The sequence below is a fragment of the Mesocricetus auratus genome, unplaced genomic scaffold (assembly GCF_017639785.1).
Source record: "Mesocricetus auratus isolate SY011 unplaced genomic scaffold, BCM_Maur_2.0 Super-Scaffold_100038, whole genome shotgun sequence".
Taxonomy (NCBI): Eukaryota; Metazoa; Chordata; class Mammalia; order Rodentia; family Cricetidae; genus Mesocricetus; species Mesocricetus auratus.
Window position 1 is genome coordinate 10,469,351 of NW_024429216.1, and position 17,838 is coordinate 10,487,188.

Sequence of the window (17,838 nt, forward strand, 5' to 3'; positions counted from 1 at the left end):
TACGAAGTAACTGTCCTTTATATGTGATACAAATGTGGGAGCAGCACAAATCAGTCTAAACCACGGGGCAAGAAGCTCAGCAAGACGGTGCAGGGAAGGACGGGGGGGGGGGCGCAGGGAGCAACTACTTAAGCCTTTTTGTCACCTGTACTTTGTAAAAACATCTGCGGTGTTGGTTACAGTAAAAACCCTGTCCCAGTGAACTCAGGGCCACAAAATTCCAGTGGAATACATTTCGGTTCATGTTGCTAGTCTCATAAATACAGATTTTTTAAAAAAGCATCTTTCTAGTCTATACAGTACAAATATTAAGAGCCATAGAGTACAGAGATGCTAGCTATGTTGTACAAAGCTCCCTGGCCGGAAGGGGCAGGCCACACACTACAGAGGGAGTGGGAAGCCCGTGCATCCGGGAGATGATTTAAGGCTCCTTATGGGGTCACTGATGAATATGAAGCAGTACGAGCGCAGGGTTGGGGACTGGCTAGCATTCAAATACGAGCCTTACTCATATACCCTTCTCAGCGTCAGGAATGGTGGGCGGCCTGGGCCACACCCAGCTCTGCATAGTAGAATACAGAGGAGCGTTTCCTCCGAGGAAGTGACGCTTGTCAACACTCGCCGGCCTCTCCCACTTCCGTTAAAGCCCTCCCCGTGGCCTCTCAGCCAAGACCTGGATGGACGCTGAGGTTTCCCTGCTGTGTGTCCCCTGAGGGTGACAACTCTTTGCTAAGCGGTGACTGTACAGAGCAACCGTCCTCTCATCCGGGACTTGCAACATTCGTAAAGAATCCATCTCTGCAAACGGAGGCGCACCTCCCCTGTGAAAAGTCCCCGAAGGCTCTGAGACGGGGTGTGGGAGGTGTGGGGGGGGGTGTTGTCCCCGGCCAGTTGGCGACACAAAGCTGCTACGGATTCCCCGCGGTATGGACGCGCTGGTGGTAGACCAGATGCGACCTCTGGCTGAAGGCCTTGGAGCAGACGCTGCAGATGTAGGGCCTCTCCCCGGTGTGCACCCGCTGGTGCGTGTGGAAGTGCGAGGCCTGGCTGAAGCGCTTGCCGCACTGCTGGCACGTGTAGGGCTTCTCGCCCGTGTGGACCCTCTGGTGGGCGCTGAGCCCCGCGCTCCAGCTGAACTCCTTGCCGCACTCCTCACACTTGAACGGCTTCTCCCCGGTGTGCACGATCTGATGGACCTGGAGGTTGGATCTCTGGCTGAAGGCCTTCCCGCAAGTGGGGCACGCGTAGGGCCTCTCCCCGGTGTGCACCCGCTGGTGGGCCTGCAGGTGGGAGGCCTGGCTGAAGCGCTTGGGGCACGCGGCGCATCTGAACGGCCTCTCGCCGGTGTGCACGCTCTGGTGCGCCTGCAGGTTCGAGGCCTGGCTGAAGCCCTTGCCGCACGCCTCACACACGTAGGGCTTCTCCCCGGTGTGCACGCGCTGGTGATTGTGGAGGTTCAGGCTCCAGTTGAAGCGCTTCCCGCACACCCCGCACGCGTACGGCTTCTCGCCGGTGTGCACCCGCTGGTGGGCTTGGAAGTACGAGCTCTGGCTGAAGCCCTTGCCGCACACAGCGCAGCGGAACGGCCTCTCCCCGGTGTGGACCCGCCGGTGGCTCTGGAAGCTCGAGGCCGAGCCGAAGCCCTTGCCGCACTCGGGGCACGCGTACGGCTTCTCCCCGGTGTGCACGCGCCGGTGGCTGTGCAGGTTGAAGCTCAGGCTGAAGCGCTTGCCGCAGTCCCCGCACGCGTACGGCTTCTCCTCGGTGTGCACCCTCTGGTGGGTGTGCAGGTTCGAGCTGCAGCTGAAGCGCTTGCCGCAGGCCCCGCACGCGTACGGCTTCTCCCCGGTGTGGGTCCTCTCGTGCGCCTGCAGGTGCGAGCGCTGAGCGAAGCCCCTGCCGCACGCCCGGCACCGGTAAGGCTTCTCGCCGGTGTGCACGCGCCCGTGGATGTTGAGGTCGGTGCTGCGGCTGAAGCCTTTGCCGCAGCGCTCGCAGCGGTAGGGCTTCTCGCCGGTGTGGACGGGCGCATGCGCGGACAGGTGCGAGCTCTGGTTGAAACTCTTCCCGCACTGGGCGCACGTGTACGGCTTCTCCCCGGTGTGCACCCTCTGGTGCGTCTGCAGGTTGGAGCTCTGGCTGAAGCCCTTGCCGCAGGCGTCACACCAATAGCGTTTCTTCCCCGGGAGGGGGACAGTGGGGCTGTGCTCAGTGTCCTCCTGTGCGCGGTGCGCGGGGGACTTGCTTCCTAAGGGGGCCTGCTGCTGCTGCTGCTGCTGGTGATGGTGATGATGGAGGCCCCGGCTGGGGCTGTCACTGGAGGCTTCCGCGCCCTGGCTGCCCTGGCAGGACATCTGTCCTGTGCAAACACGACGCGGCAACACCGCAGAACTGGCTTTCCTGCAGTCGTCACCACGGCCGTGGGCTTCGTCTCCTTCGTCACCATCACGCTGGGAAATGCAACTCGGGATGTCAACGCCTGGAGACTTCGGCTGTGGCTCGGGTTTCCCCCGAGTCCGCTGACAGTTACTCCCATGGCTCGGTGACAGACGGGTTTTGCTCCAAGAGCCCTGAGCTCTCCCAGACAGGCACTCCTGGTTTTCAGCCACGCTGGCACGGCCTCCTGGGACACTCTCAAGACAGCCGTCACCCATGGAGGCCCGGGGAGAACCCTTTCCTTGAGTGTTTGCCCTGGCACCCGGCGTTCTGGAGACTTCGTTGACATCATGGCTCGTCATCTGCCAGCATGGAAACTGCCCCTGTAAGAGGCACCTTAACCCTGATGCGTGAAGCGTCTCCATCTGGTTTGGACCCTGGCCTCCTGAAGGAACACAGAATGGAAAGGGACATCAGAGGGCCTCGTTTCTCCCTGGGAACATTAACTAGAGACCGGCGCTGAAGACCAACCTCCAGGAGCTCTGGGAATAAGGGTCAATGACAAAGACAGCGTGCGCTCGAGAGTTTGACGCGGTGGGAAATTTGGAGTGGGCCCAGGAGCAAAGACAGCCTCACGCCTGCCCCACACAGCCTGTGTGTAGCTGTGCAGATGGATAATGGTGGGGGGGGGCACTTTTCATCGTGTTTTACGTGAGGGGTTTTGTGGGCTGGAGTACACATGGTTGACTCCTCCCTGAGAGCAGAGAGGACCGGGCCTGCTTGGCAGGGAGACCCATCTGGCTCACCTGACTCGGAGCCAGGGTGAGAGTCTCACGAGGGGCACATGAACGTCAAGGCTGAGGGAAAGAGCTGACACACACTGGAACTGAACTGAACAGCAGAGGCTCAGGAACCGAGGTCCAGCTAGAGGAAGTCACTGCCAGAGAGAGCACGAGCGTGTTTGTGTGTGTGTGTGTGTGTGTGTGCGTGCATGCATGTGCATTTACCACCAGAGAAAACACTCGTGTGTGTGTGTGTGTGTGCGCGTGCATGTGCATTCACCACCAGAGAGAGCACGAGCGTGTGTGTGTGTGTGTGTGTGTGTGTGTGTGTGTGTATGTATGTGTGTGTATGTGTGTGTGTGGTGTGTAGGAGGAGACTGGAAGGACTTCATCACACACGCTCACTTGGAAACTACTAGAAGGCAGCTAAAGCAGTCAGAGAGCAAGGCTCCACACACGCCTGCTGAGTAGGGAAGGCCTCCTCTGGGAAGAGGCAGGGTGCAGGGTCAGGGTTTCCTTGAAACGCCTGCTCTCCTACCTAAGGTGTCCAGGCTCGCAGAGGATTGGGGGCAGGGGCTCAGAGACCACGGATCTCAGCTGGCAGCCAGAGCAGCAGATGTCCTGACGTAATAACAAAGGTTACAACGCTGACCAACTGGTCTCCCTAGGAGACCAGACAATGACACGCGGACAACCTTTCAGGACAGGAGACAACAAAAGAGAACCAAACGAATTCTGAGGCTGAAAAAGGAAACAGGTGAACTATTGTAACGTGTAGTCTTCCTGCCAGCCGCCTGGGTACTGAGCTGTCTCAGCCCCCAAATATTTGACCATAACTGTTCATCTGAGTACTTCCATGTGGTCTTCTCTTACCAGAGAAAAGGGTCCGGACCTCTCTCCTCTGGTGTCCTACATCCTGACTGACTGTGCCTCTGTTTCCCAGAATCCTCCTCGACTCCTAGTCCCACCTGTCTTGCTTCCCTATTGGCCAACAGTGCTTTATTTAATAAACCAGTAAGACAACATATCCAAGCTCCAGTGAACCTGGGATGCAGCTCAGTGGCTTGTATGACCACTGGGAACAAAGTCAGTGGGAGGAAGAGGGAGGAGAACAGGTCGGGGGTCAGGATGGATGGCCCTGCAGGCTTCACGGAGCCGCTGCTCAGGGCACACTTGGGAGTCTGGCGTATGCCGCCATAACTAAAACTAGACCCATGGTAAGGAGTCCGGTGGTGTTCTGAGGCCAGCAGAGGCAAGGGCAGAGCGTGGAGAGTGAGCAGGACAGGCAGGTCAGTCTGCGGGAGCAGGACAGGCAGGTCAGTCTGCGGGAGCAGGACAGGCAGAGTCCCTGAGAGGGGTGAGGAGGAAGGGAAGAGGGAGGGGGAGAGGCAGAGAGGGGGGAGGGAGAGAGAGAGGGAGAGAGAGAGGGGGAGAGGGAGAGAGAGGGGGAGAGGGGGAGGGGAAGAGGGAGAGAGAGAGGGGAGATGGAGGGGGAGAGAGGGGGAGAGAGGGAGAGAGAGAGGGGGGAGATGGAGGAGGAGAGAGGGGGGAGAGAGAGGGGGGAGAGGGAGAGAGAGAGGGGGGAGATGGAGGAGGAGAGAGAGGGGGAGAGAGAGGAGAGAGAGGGGGAGAGGGAGGGGAGGGAGAGAGAGAGACAGAGGGAGAGAGAGGGGGGGGAAGAAAGAGACAGAGGGGAGACAGAGAGGGAGGGAGGGAGGGAGAGAGCATGGCACTTCACCAGGGAAGAACATTCTCGGCAGAGACAGATGCAGGAAAACAATGGACATTGGCAGAGCTGGAAGTGTGAGCCCTCGGAAGGTGGGTCCCAGCCGGGCACAGTGGACCAAACCAGCATCCTAGTGCTTGGAAAGCGGAGCCAGTGTCTGCCCGGCCTGTGTATTGGAAATCTATTCCATCCTGCCCCGAGTTCTGAGACTGGCTTCTATTATCTTTAAGATATTAGCTTAATGGCTGCAGGAAGCCCTAGCCTCCTTAGTGAATGGCTCCTATGTAAATGACAATAGACCTAGCCCCAGGCGAGTTTACACTCATCCTGAAGGCTAGGTGACCTCGCTGTGATGGAGCTGCAGCGCCTGATGGCCAAGTGGGCATGCAGCTGCGGAGTGTCCTTAGGATTAAGGGAAGTAACTGCCATTTGCCCTTTACCCATGACAGTAGAAGTCTTCTGCCACTTCCCCACCTTTGGTTGGTTACTTAAGATTGATGCATAAATAGACTGAGCGCCTTCAGTAATGACTGATTCTGCCCTCCTGATAATGCCCTATGTCTCCGTCTTTCCTTTAACGCCTATAGCTGGCCTTCCCTCATCCACACTACCCTACTCAGGAATGGATGAGGGGCCGTTTGGCTGGTCCTAATCGCAGTCCGTTAAACACCAGTCCAAGAAATATGGCCCTGCATCATGGGGCTAATACAGACAGGCGTGACAAGGCAGGAGCATCATAGTAAGATTTTGCCACAAAACCAAAGAACTCTGGTGGTGGCGCACACCTTTATTCCCAGCACTTGGGAGGCAGAGGCAGGCGGGTCTCTGTGAGATCAAGTCTAGCCTGGTCTACAGAGTGAGTTCCAGGACAGTCAGAGCTGTTACACAGAGAAATCCTGTCTTGAACAAAACCAAAAACCAAACAAAAAAAATCGAGTAACAACTTGATTTTACTGAGTAAAATGTGAAGCCCAAGTTCTGAGGGAGCAGCACAGCTGAACTCTCTGGTTGGGGTTGGGGGAGGGGAAGCACCCCCCACAAGAGCTCTGGTAGCTGCCCTTAGCTGTCTGGGTCAATGATGCAAGAAAGGGGTTGTGGGATCTCCCTCCACAGCTAAGGGAAGCTGCTGAGGTCAGACATGTGTTGGGGTGTCCCTGAATGGAGGCCCAGAGAGGCCATCGTGTGAAGCTGAGAAGGAGAAGCCTGGATGGCATGGAGACCCCAAGATGTTAGAGGTGCCAGAGTCATGGGTGCCTGCCGAGGAGAGCAGCTACCGGGGCATGGAACCAGCCCAAGAGAGACAAGTGAGCTGTGGTCAACAAAGCCGGAAGGAGCCGAAGCTCTGAAGAACGCTGTGACGTCAGACAGGAGATGCAGAGTTTGGGATTCCCCAGCTGGCTTTCAGTCCTGCTCTGGTCCAGCATTTCCTCACTGTGCTCCCGTCCCTACGTTTTAACAGAACGGTAATGCGCATCCTGTGCCACTGTACGTTGGAAGCCTGTGATCTGCTTTTTCTCTTTGATTTTAAGCGACTGCCCCGAGTCTAGAAGAGACATTGAATTGTGAACTTTTAAACAGAAATGAGACTGTGATAATGTATGGATAAGGGATTTTGAAGCTGGACTAAAGGCGCTTTTGCATTCTGATACGGGCACCCAGGAGTGGCGTGTGGTGCTTTGAATGAAAATGTCTCCAATAGGTTTATAGAGGATGGCTCTATTAGGAGGCGTGGCCTTGCTGCAGTAGGTGTGGTCTTGTTGGAGGAACTGGGGGCGGGGTCTGCGGTTTCAAAGGATCAAGCCAAGCCCACTGTGTCTCTCTTCTTGCTGTCTCCGAGTGTGGATGTAAAACCCTCAGCTGTTATATCCGCCAGCATGCCGCCATGCTTCCCACCAGGATGATAACGGACTGAACCTCTGAAACTGTAAGCCAGCCCCAATTGAACGATTTCCTTTATAAAAGTTGTCATGGTCATGGGGTCTCCCCACAGTAGCACAGGACATTGACTAAGGCAGACACATACAGTCACCCACAAACACTAAGACACACACACACACCTGCATGCACACTCACATATACATAAAGATGTTTTAGAAAAATTCCATAGAACAGCATCTAATGTGTAAAACGCATTTTTTAAAAATACAGTGGAGGGGTTGGAGACATGATTCAGAGCACTGGCTGGTCTTCCAGAAGACCCACGCTGGGTTTGCAACACCCACACAATGGCTCCAAACTGTCTACTACTCCAGTTCCAGGGGGTGTGATACCCTCTTCTGGTCTCTGAGGGCACCATTCAGGGAAAAAAACCAAAACCAAAACAAAACAAACATAAAAAAGACAAAAACCCAGATATACATAACATAGAAAATAAATAAACCTAACAGGAAACCAGTGAGCACAACTGAGGGAGACACCGGATGTAAGCTTGGGGCACTGCCCAGGAACACAGGCCACCGTCCTCACCCACTGACAGAAGGTTCCTGAAGGTCTCCAGCATCACGTCACGGTACAGCTTCCTCTGGGCAGCGTCCAGCAGCCCCAGCTCCTCCTCACTGAAGACCACGGCCACGTCCCTGAACGTCACCGCCTCCTGTGACAGCAAACAGGTGCCACCTCAGTTTCATACTCAATGTCACTAGGACCCGGGAAACTTTTGCCCGGAAAACACTGGTGTAAGGGACGCCAGTGCCTCTTGTGTAACTATCCCTGGGACCATCGCTGCTAAAGAGGAAGCCACAGACTTTAGAGTTGGGAGCACAAACCCGTGTCGGGAGTACTGTGCTCTGTGCTGCAAGCCCGGGCATACCTTCATCCCCAAATCCAAAACGTTTTGAAACCCACTTCGTGAGTGGTGACATCACTTGGAAATGTTTTGTGTTGGCGGAACATTAGGGATTTCAGATTCATAATTCTTTATTCGTCAAGTCTGTGCAAGTATTTCCAAATCCCAAAGTTCCCCGTATGAAATGCTTCCGTGTCCTGGAGTACTTGGCAGACCGCACTCAGGTCTGAATCACTCATTATCTCCTTAGGCCTGTCAATCCAACAGGCCTGCGGGAACCTTCTGGGACAGACAGCAGCTCTATTCTGGTCTCGGGGACACGCCTCTGCCAACAGCAGCTGTGTTCAGCACCACAGCTGTGAGCACGAGCTCTGCAAATCTTAGGGACTCTTCGAGCTCCAAGGCTCTGTGCATCCCTGGCCTCATGAGCCTGGACACTGACTTCTTTTTTTTTTTTTTTTTTTTTTTGGTTTTTAGAGACAGGGTTTCTCTGTATTGTTTTGGAGGCTGTCGGTCCAGCCTGGCCTCGAACTCACAGAGATCCGCCTGCCTCTGCCTCCCGAGTGCTGGGATTAAAGGCATGCGCCATCACCGCCCGGCAGACACTGACTTCTTAGCTTCTTGGTTTCACCCCCTGTGTAACTGTACCTAATCACAATGTCCCTGAAGGGGTTAAATGAGACCACAGGAAGGATCTACGACCGGGTAGGCTACACATTAAGCAGCCAGCATATGTCCAATAACACTACCATCATATATAATATATATACATATATAAATATGTATGTATATGTGTGTATATGTACATGTGTGTATATATGTATTTTTTAATTGTACCATCCATACAAATAAAATAAACGTAAAATTTTTGAATTAAGTGAAAGTTTCAGAAAACTGCTACTTTTAATCGCTTACCAAAGTACCCAATATTTTTAAAAGAGCCCAGGTTAGGCCAGAATACAGAGAATGAGGGTTACTGACTGTCTCCAAATTAACTGGGAAACCTGACACTGTTATTAGCAAAGCAAATGCATTCGCTCCTTGGGACTGATCGGGGGTAGTTACAGAACTTGGCTGAAGAGCATGTGAAATATCCCCGTTGAATTCATGTTTAAGCTAACTGAAACGTGCCTCGGCCTCCTAAGTGCTCGGTGGTGCATCACAAACGCGCTGAGTTTCCAGCTGCTGGAGTGTCTCCATCGGAGCACACGACTCGTCGCCTGATCCCAGCGTGTCTGTATGTCTGTCCTTCCCTCATCCCTCTATCACCCCAGGTGGCCCACCTCTGACGCTGTGCAGATGGCGGCGGCCAGACACTCCCTGACGGTTCAGATATGAATGCTCAGGGTGCCAAATACGGCAAATGAATGTGACCAGTCTTCTATGTGCATGCGCGTACGCAAGTCCGCATGCATGGCGTGTACGCAAGTACGCATGCGTGTAGGTGAACGCTTCTCTCCTGACCGCCCGGTCCCAAATAACCGACTCAGAGGCTGGATATAAATTACAAATGCCCAGCCAATAGCTCAGGCTTGTTACTAGCTCACTCCTACACTCAAACCAGCCGTATTTCTAGCTATGCTTTGTCACATGGCTCGTGGGTTGTTACCTCAGTTTTTACACGTCCTGCTTGCTCGGTGGCTGGCTGGCATCTCTCCCGAGACCCCCCTCCTTCTTCCCATCATTCTCAGGCTGGCTTTCCCGCCTGACTTCCTGCCCGGCTACTGGCCTGCCAGCTTTTCATTAACCAATGCGAATGATACATCTTCGTAGCGCAGAAAAAGATTGTCCCACGGCATTTCCCCCTTTTTGTCTAATTAAAAAGGAAGGGTTTAGCCCATGCACTTACGTGTGCACACGCATTTAGAGGCCAGAAGACAACCTCTGTTGTCCTTCTTCAAGTGCCAGCCGCCTTTTTCTGTTTTGGAGTCAGTGTCTTTCGGTGGCCTGGGGTTTGCCAAGCAGGCTAAGGTGGCTGAGTACCAGGGACCTGCCTGTCTCCACACAGTCACACACACAGGAGACCCTGCAAGGTGGAAGAGGGCCCAGCTCCCCAAAGCTGTCCTCTGACGTCTACATGAGTGCCTTGGCCTGCTCCAACCAGGACAAGATTTAAAAATAATAAAAAAAAAAACATAAACCACACCAATATGGAGAACTCATACTCACTTGCAAAATGAAATCAGCATATCATGGGAAACGATGTTACTTTTTTTTTTTTTTTTTTTTTTTTTGGTTTTTCGAGACAGAGTTTCTCTGTGGCTTTGGAGGCTGTCCTGGAACTCGCTTGGTAGTCCAGGCTGGTCTCGAACTCACAGAGATCCGCCTGCCTCTGCCTCCCGAGTGCTGGGATTAAAGGCGTGCGCCACCAACGCCCGGCACGATGTTACTTTTTAAAATGTACATGAACTTAAGTTTTTTAATGTATCTGTATGTTGTATGCCCATGTGTGTGTACATGTGTGTGCAGATGCCCTGGAAGGCCAGAAGGGGGCACCCTGGAGCTGGGGTTACAGGCAATTGTGAGCTATCCGAAGTGTGCGCTGAGAACTGAACCTAGCCTCAGGAAGAGCAGCTTAACAGCTGAGCCGCCTCTTCAGCCCACTGTTTCCATTTCAAAATGTACCCTTTTACAATTTCACGTGTGCAACGTGCTTTATTTTTATTATTTTATTTTTTAAAAATGATAATTATTCTTTTTTATTTAGGTTAGAAACAATCTTGTTTCACATGTCAATCCCAGCTCCCTCTCCCCCTCTCCTCCCCCGCCCTGCCCACCAGGTCCCCCAGTCCCCCACCCAATCTCCCCTCCGATCCCCAGGGAGGGTGAGGCCCTCCGTGGTGAATTTCCAGTGACTGTCAGTGCAGCGTGCTTTGAGCACAGGCTTCCCCGTTATGAACCTTTCTTCTCAGCAACACCCCTTAGCACTTTCAGTGTGGCTTGGCTGCACAGGCTTGCCCCGCCTGCAGGAGTCCAGTTTTCAGTCCCTAGCCCGGGGGTGGGAGTGGGGTGAGGGGGGCGGCGGGAAGCCTAACCAGCGTACCTGAAACTTGGTCATTGTTCTCTTCTTCTCTCTGGGTCAAGGCCGGGCTCTGGGACGCAAGCTGGGGGAAGGAAGGGTTTCGTGAGAGCATGGCTAGCACAGGCAGTCTGCGCGACGTCCTGAGCTTGTCCATCAGCCCCAAGCGCTGGCAGTCCAAGTCTGTGCGCGTCCACCTGGCTTTCCTACCTAAGGGTTAGCCTCCAGGCCACCCGTGCTCCACCTCACTTACGTTAGGGCAAAGCCCACATTCTCTGTGTCCTGCAGCTTCGGGGCTGCGGCGGGCGCTCTTAATTTCACTGCTCACAACCGACGAACGCTGTGTCGTGAGTCACCATCACGCTCAGAAGGTCCGTTCATTGTCATCGGCTATCTAAACATAATTGTCTCCAACCGTGGGAGTTGAATTGTATCACCCTATGACTCCCGCTCCAAAAGCTTTAATTACTAGCAGTCATTGCTCATCTGCAAGAGCCTCCACGAAGTCTCTTTTCCCGTGCGCGTTAAAGTAATAACCGATAGAAATCTAAAACCCTCTCCAAGGAAAAGGAGTTTGGGCCGGTGAGATGTCTCAGGGGGTAGGGGTGACTGCCGCGGAGTCTGACCTCCTTGGCTCAAGTCTCTGGACCCCACACGGAGGACGGAGAGACCCGACTCCCACAAGTTGCCTTCTGACCTCCACCGTACACACGCTGGCACGCCCCCCTGTCCAAGTGAATAAAGGCCAAAGTATTGCATTTAAAAGCCTGAGTCGCATACCGCTTAGGTCGTCAGGCCATCTGTCATCACAGCTGCTCTCCCGGGCTCCCGCGGGAGATTCTGGCTCGGCGAGCAGCTGCGATGCACCGTCCAGGAATCCCTGGCAGCGCCGCCTCTGGCGGAGTCCAGCGAGAGAGGCCCCGGCTGCAGCCCCGCTTCCCCGCAGGCCGCAGCCTCGGTCCCTGCGGGGGACTCCGGGGGCACGATCACAGAAGATGGGCCACAGGAAGCTCCAGGATCTCTGCTCACCAGAACCGCCACCAGGCAGCCTCGCCTTGCAGGAGCGGAAGCGATCTCGGCCGCCGCTGGTCCCGGAACTACAATTCCCAGAATGCCTCAGTGGAAGCTGCCTCGCTCTTGCTCGTCTCCCGGACTACATTCCCCAGAACGCTAAAGCGCCCAGAAGTTTCACGCGGTTTTATCTAGAGTGAACTCAGTGGAAGTCGCTTTTCGGGAACTGGTTCTCCCGATTGCTATTCCTTTGTTCATTTCTGAAATGCCATAAAAGACACCTGTGGATTCTTTTTTTTTTAAGCATTGATGTCTCATATTATATTACATAACAAAAGTTTAAAGCTTGAACTGTGCAGCTGTGGGAGGTCGGCTCGGCAGCATCAGAGCCCTTGCCTAGAATACCCCAGAGAAGAGCAGAACTAGGTCTGGAGGAGCGTATTGTAGAGACTAAATCCACTGTTATACAACCATTCGATTCTTTTTAAAAACCAGACTCATTTTTATTTGTTTGTATGGGAGTGCAGGTACCTTTGAAGACCAGAAGAGGGTGTCAGGTCCCCTGGTGCTGGAGTTACAGACTGTCAACTTGACACTAGCCCTAAAGGAAGAAGGCTCCTCAACTGAAAAGATGCCCGTATGAGAGTGATCTGTAGGCAAGTTTGTGGACATTTTCTTTATTCGTGATTGGTGTGGGAGGGGAGGGTCCCACCCGCTGTGATTGGTACTCCGCCCCGGGCAAGCCGTCCTGGGTTGTATTAAAAAAATAGTCCAGCAGCCAGGCCTGGTGCTCTTAATCCCAGCACTTAGGAGGCAGAGGCAGGTGGATCCCTGTGAATTCTGAGCTGGCTGGCGTGGTCTACAGAGTGAATTCCAGGACAGTTAGAGCAACATAGCGAGACTGTTTCAAACAAACAGATGCCTGGCAAGCCACGAAACAGCAAGCCTGCAAGCAGTGTTCCCTCCTCCGGCTTCCCTTGCTGATCAGCTGTGGCTGGCATGTGTAACCCTTTCTCCCCCAAGGTGGTTTTGCTCAGTGTCTCAGCACAGAAACAGAAACCAAACCAGGCCGGACGTTCTCTCCTACTTTGAAAGTGGGTTCAATAAACATCAAATTGAAATTATGTTTGACCCCAGCCATGCCACTTCTCAACTTTTCCTGAGGTTAATGGGTATGTGTATACAGAATATAGCTTGCTGGAGTCACATAAAGTCGGTGAGGCAACATCTTCACCCCTGCCTGAATGTGTACACAATGATAAAGGTACAAACTCCAAACTCTTGCCGTGAGCTCACCCACCACATACATGTGCAGGGTGGGTGACAGCTGTCCATCTGAACCAAATGTTTCCCAGAGCAGAATCACAAAAGAGCTTTGTCACTGGTGGCTTCTTCAAACGGTAGGTGCTGTGCCTCAGATCTGTGACTCCCCAAATAGGGTTGGGTGGGGACACCAAGGAGACTGTTTATGACTTTGCTGAGACACTTTACAGCTGGAGCCCACTCGAACAACAGGTTACTTTGTGTTGCTTTAGGAGTTAATATGAAAATCAAAACTAATGTACATTTTTAAAAATCAAGTACATTGGATAGATAGATGGCCCTGTGGTTAAGAGTACACGCTGTGCTTACAGAGGACCCAGGTTTGGTTCTCATCACCCACGTTGGACAGCTCACAACCACATGTATCTCTAGTTCCAGGGGATCCAGCGCCCTCTGGCCTCCCTTCTAAAGCAACTGCACGCGCTCGCGCGCGCACGTGCGCGCACACACACACCACAGAGAGAATAAATCTTAATAAATATTACCGTTAATATAGCTGTATGTTGTATGCAAAGCTCTCTCGGGGCTAGAAAGATGTCTCACCTACATGGTGACAAGCAACTGTCATGAACCCCAGTGGCAGAGGACCCAAGACCCTCTTCTGGTGTCCGCCGGCACCTCACGCACACAGAATGGACAGACACAGTGTTGATGGCCGCACTGATGGTCCAGGGCTTTCTCGGAGGCCCCGTGAAAGGACAAAAGGAACCTAGTTCTCTGTCCTTGATGGGGAGTGGGATTGGCAGGGCGGGTCTGGAGCTGAGGCCTGGACCGCAGAGGAGGTAGGGTTTCAGTTCCTGGGAGCTTGGCCTCTCCCCTGCAGAGACTGGAGTTAGCAGTCCCTAGGCCGGTGCGTGCTCATCTGAGATGCTCTTGAGGGCCTGAGATCCCCCTGTGCCGCATTGCTCCATTAGCCCTGCTGACCCTGTCCCATCTCCCCTCTGGGAATAGCATATACGGTGCACTTCACCCTCTTTTTCTTCTTCTTTGTGTTTGCTTGTTTTGAGGCAGGGTTTCTCTGTATAACAACTCTGGCTGCCCTAGAATTCACTGTGTAGACCTGGCTGGCCTTGAACTCACAGAGATGGACTTGCTGAGATCAAAGCCTTGTGCCACCACACCTGTTGGTGGGGTGGCGTTTCTTTCTTTCTTTCTTTCTTTCTTTCTTTCTTTCTTTCTTTCTTTCTTTTTTGGTAGGATCATCTTTAAGTTCAGGTTGCACTAGAACTCATTGTGTACCCCAGACTTGTTCACCTTGTGTAGATTCTGTATCTTGGACTCCTTATTCTCCTAGCCACCATTTCCTCAAAGCCCATGCTGCCACACCCTGGTGTTCTGCATGACTATTGAATCTAGGTGAGGTCCTTTACTAGTTTTTGAAAGTTCTCAACTCCTAACACTCAGATACTTTTTTATTTTCCCTGGTCTCTCTTTCCCTGTTCTCTCTCCCTGCTTTCTGCCATGAGTTTCTAACCACCAAATTAAAATATTAGGCCTCCCATGTTATTCTACTCTTGAATGCTTATTTTCCTCACATTTTGGGTTTTGCTTTTTTAAAAAGGCAGATGTCGGGCTGGAGAGATGGCTCAGCCGTTAAAGGCTAGGCTCACAACCAAAAAATAAAAAGGCAGATGTCATGTAGGTGATAAAAGTCTCAACTCCTAACCCTTCTGGCTCCGCCATCCAAGTCCTGGCATTACACGAATGCATCTCCATGCCAGGTTCAGCCTGGATTATTTCTATCGATCTACAGTCAAGTTCTCTTACTTTTTCAGTAATGTCACTCATGATTTTTGTAGTTGTTGAGACAGCTGGCCTCGAATTCAGGATCTTCCTGCCTAAACCTGCTAATTGTGTATGTCAGATTCAGAAGCATTCTTTATAAGTTTTCTGTTCCAGAATCTCCATGTCCCCTGGTGTAGAATTTTTTTTTGGTTTTTTGAGACAGTGTTTCTCTGTACTGTTTTGGAGGTTGACCTGGAACTTGCTCTGTAGACCAGACTGGCCTCGAACTCACAGAGATCTGCCTGCCTCTGCCTCCCCAGTGCTGAGATTAAAGGCTTATGCCACCAACGCCCGTCCTAGAATATTATTTTAAGATGTTATATTTATTTATGCTGTGGAATGTTTGTTAATTGGTACAGAGATATGATACATTCTTTTATGTTGCATTTGTTTAACTCTGTGAAACTGTGTAACTTTGCCTGTCCAAAACTCCCGATTGCTCTAATAAAGATCCGAATGGCCAATAGCAAGACAGGAGACAGGATAGGCAGGGCTGGCAGGCAGAGAGAACGAATAGAAGAAGGGGGAGAGAGGACACTTGGGGCTTGCCACCCAGCTACACAACAAGCCATGAAAGTCCAGAGGCAAAAGATAGATAATTAAAGAAAATCTGGCTAGAAACGAGCCAAACTAAAACTGGGCATGAGCATTCATAAGTAAGAATAAGTCTCTATGTGTTTATCTGGGAGCTGAGTGGTGGTCCCCCAAAGAGTGGAAAAAAAAAGCTACAGTTGCCTAATCAACTTCCATGGAAGCCTATCAGCCCATGTGTGATAACATCTGCCTTTTCTTAGAGTCATGGGCATAACAATAAAACCAAGGCTATCCTCATACGGCAAATTTGAGCCAAGCCTGGCTTACATGAGCCCCTGATAATCTCAGAACTTGGCCTTTTCTAATTGTCATTGCAGTGCTTAGTCTGCCGTCACTTAGCAAAGGGTTGTGTTCGTTGCTCAAGGAAATGCCACATAGCACGGGGACGGCAACAGGGACGGAAGGCGTGGTGTTTTTGTAGGGTGAAATTTGGTACTCCGCCATCAGCCATGAGACATATTAGAGGTGCATACAGATGAGGTAATAAAAGGGCGGTTTACCACACCGCTAACCACACCCACTTTAGGCATGACTAAAGATGTATACGGACGTAGGCGGTGAACTACGTCACTAGCCAGGCCCACTCTTGGGCGTGTACGGAGGAAGGAATAAAAGACTGAGCAGCAGATCATCTAGCTCTCTTTTTCCGGCTTCCAGTTCGGCGGTGAAAAACTACTCTGCTCATCTGGGTTGCTTGGTTGTCTCTTGGGAGTAATTTCTACAATAAATACTCATACTTTCGACGAGTGTGCGTTTATCGTTGCAGAATCAGTTTTACCTGGAGCTGAGCACACCCGCTTTGCCAGAACGTTACAGTGGCCCAACGAATGGAATTTTCCAGGAGTCTGGCTGGAATCGGGTCACTCTCTTGCAGTGGTTACCTCACGGATGTCACTGAGCCGGCTTACTGATGTTGCTTTGAGCTAAGGTCACGGTGGGAGTGCTGTCAAGTGTCCCTGCTATTCTATGCACTCAGCCTTCAGCCATCCCTGCGTGTATGTTCCACAAAGGACTCTCTGCCCTTAGTTTCCCTTTTCCCAGGATTCCCTGTTGTTGCTGGTCCCGGGGGCAGTCTAGTTGTCTGAAGATCCAGGAGTGTCCCTTGCTGCCTCTTTCGTCTCTTTTGATCGAAGGTTACAGAGGTCTATTCAGCCACATCCTGCTGAGACAGTGGTCTTAACTTATCATTCTTCTGCCTGATGAGCAAAACGAAGGCAACAGTTTGCATGGAGAAGCCAGGCAGCAGTGGCGGTGCACGCCTTGAGTCCCAGCACTTGAACTCAGGAGCAGATGCAGCAGTGGCGGTGCACGCCTTGAGTCCCAGCACTTGAACTCAGGAGCAGATGCAGCAGTGGCGGTGCACGCCTTGAGTCCCAGCACTTGAACTCAGGAGCAGATGCAGCAGTGGCGGTGCACGCCTTGAGTCCCAGCTCTTGAACTCAGGAGCAGATGCAGCAGTGGCGGTGCACGCCTTGAGTCCCAGCACTTGAACTCAGGAGCAGATGCAGCAGTGGCGGTGCACGCCTTGAGTCCCAGCACTTGAACTCAGGAGCAGATGCAGCAGTGGCGGTGCACGCCTTTAGTCCCAGCATTTGAACTCAGGAGCAGATGCAGCAGTGGCGGTGCACGCCTTGAGTCCCAGCATTTGAACTCAGGAGCAGATGCAGCAGTGGTGGTGCACGCCTTGAGTCCCAGCACTTGAACTCAGGAGCAGATGCAGCAGTGGCGGTGCACGCCTTGAGTCCCAGCTCTTGAACTCAGGAGCAGATGCAGCAGTGGCGGTGCACGCCTTGAGTCCCAGCACTTGAACTCAGGAGCAGATGCAACAGTGGCGGTGCACGCCTTGAGTCCCAGCACTTGAACTCAGGAGCAGATGCAGCAGTGGCGGTGCACGCCTTGAGTCCCAGCACTTGAACTCAGGAGCAGATGCAGCAGTGGCGGTGCACGCCTTGAGTCCCAGCACTTGAACTCAGGAGCAGATGCAGCAGTGGCGGTGCACGCCTTGAGTCCCAGCACTTGAACTCAGGAGCAGATGCAGCAGTGGCGGTGCACGCCTTGAGTCCCAGCACTTGAACTCAGGAGCAGATGCAGGCGGTCTCTGCGTGCGCAGACAGCCTTGTCCGCAGAGTGAGTTCCGGGACATCCAGGGCTACATAGAGAAACACTGTCTTGAGAAACTGAAAAATAAAAGTGAATTCCCAAAAAAAAAAAAAAAAAAAGAGTTGTACAAAGCAGCAGCAAGGTCAGTGCCTGAGCCAAGTCCAAGCCTCGCCTCTTTTTGCTGCATTTGTACATACTGGCAAACACTGTTAGTCGTCCAAGCAGCTCTGAATCTTCTCTTATTTGGAATTCAGAGGATGCTGGTCGATAAAGCCACCATGGGCTCAGTCTTCCCGTGGGTGGCTGATGAAGGAATGAACAAGGGAATGGAGAGATG

General features: G+C 52.6%; 1 protein-coding gene across 4 annotated transcripts in view; it reads right to left on the minus strand.

Moving 5' to 3' along the window:
- The window catches only part of LOC101841768 (zinc finger protein 235), a 38,601-nt gene continuing 20,763 nt past the window's right edge, over positions 1–17,838 (minus strand). The window contains exons 1-4 of one of the 4 annotated variants that reach the window (XM_040734619.1): positions 11,469–11,867; positions 10,713–10,773; positions 7,351–7,477; positions 1–2,821 (exon numbers count right to left, since the gene is read on the minus strand). In XM_040734619.1, coding sequence (XP_040590553.1) covers positions 909–2,821; positions 7,351–7,477; positions 10,713–10,727 — 2,055 coding nt within the window. In that variant the 5' untranslated portion in view covers positions 10,728–10,773; positions 11,469–11,867 and the 3' untranslated portion in view covers positions 1–908. Of the gene's footprint in view, positions 2,822–7,350; positions 7,478–9,518; positions 9,830–10,712; positions 10,774–10,941; positions 11,868–17,838 lie in introns of those variants that run through there. The other 3 variants (XM_040734621.1, XM_040734620.1, XM_040734622.1) reach the window with 3 other exon arrangements.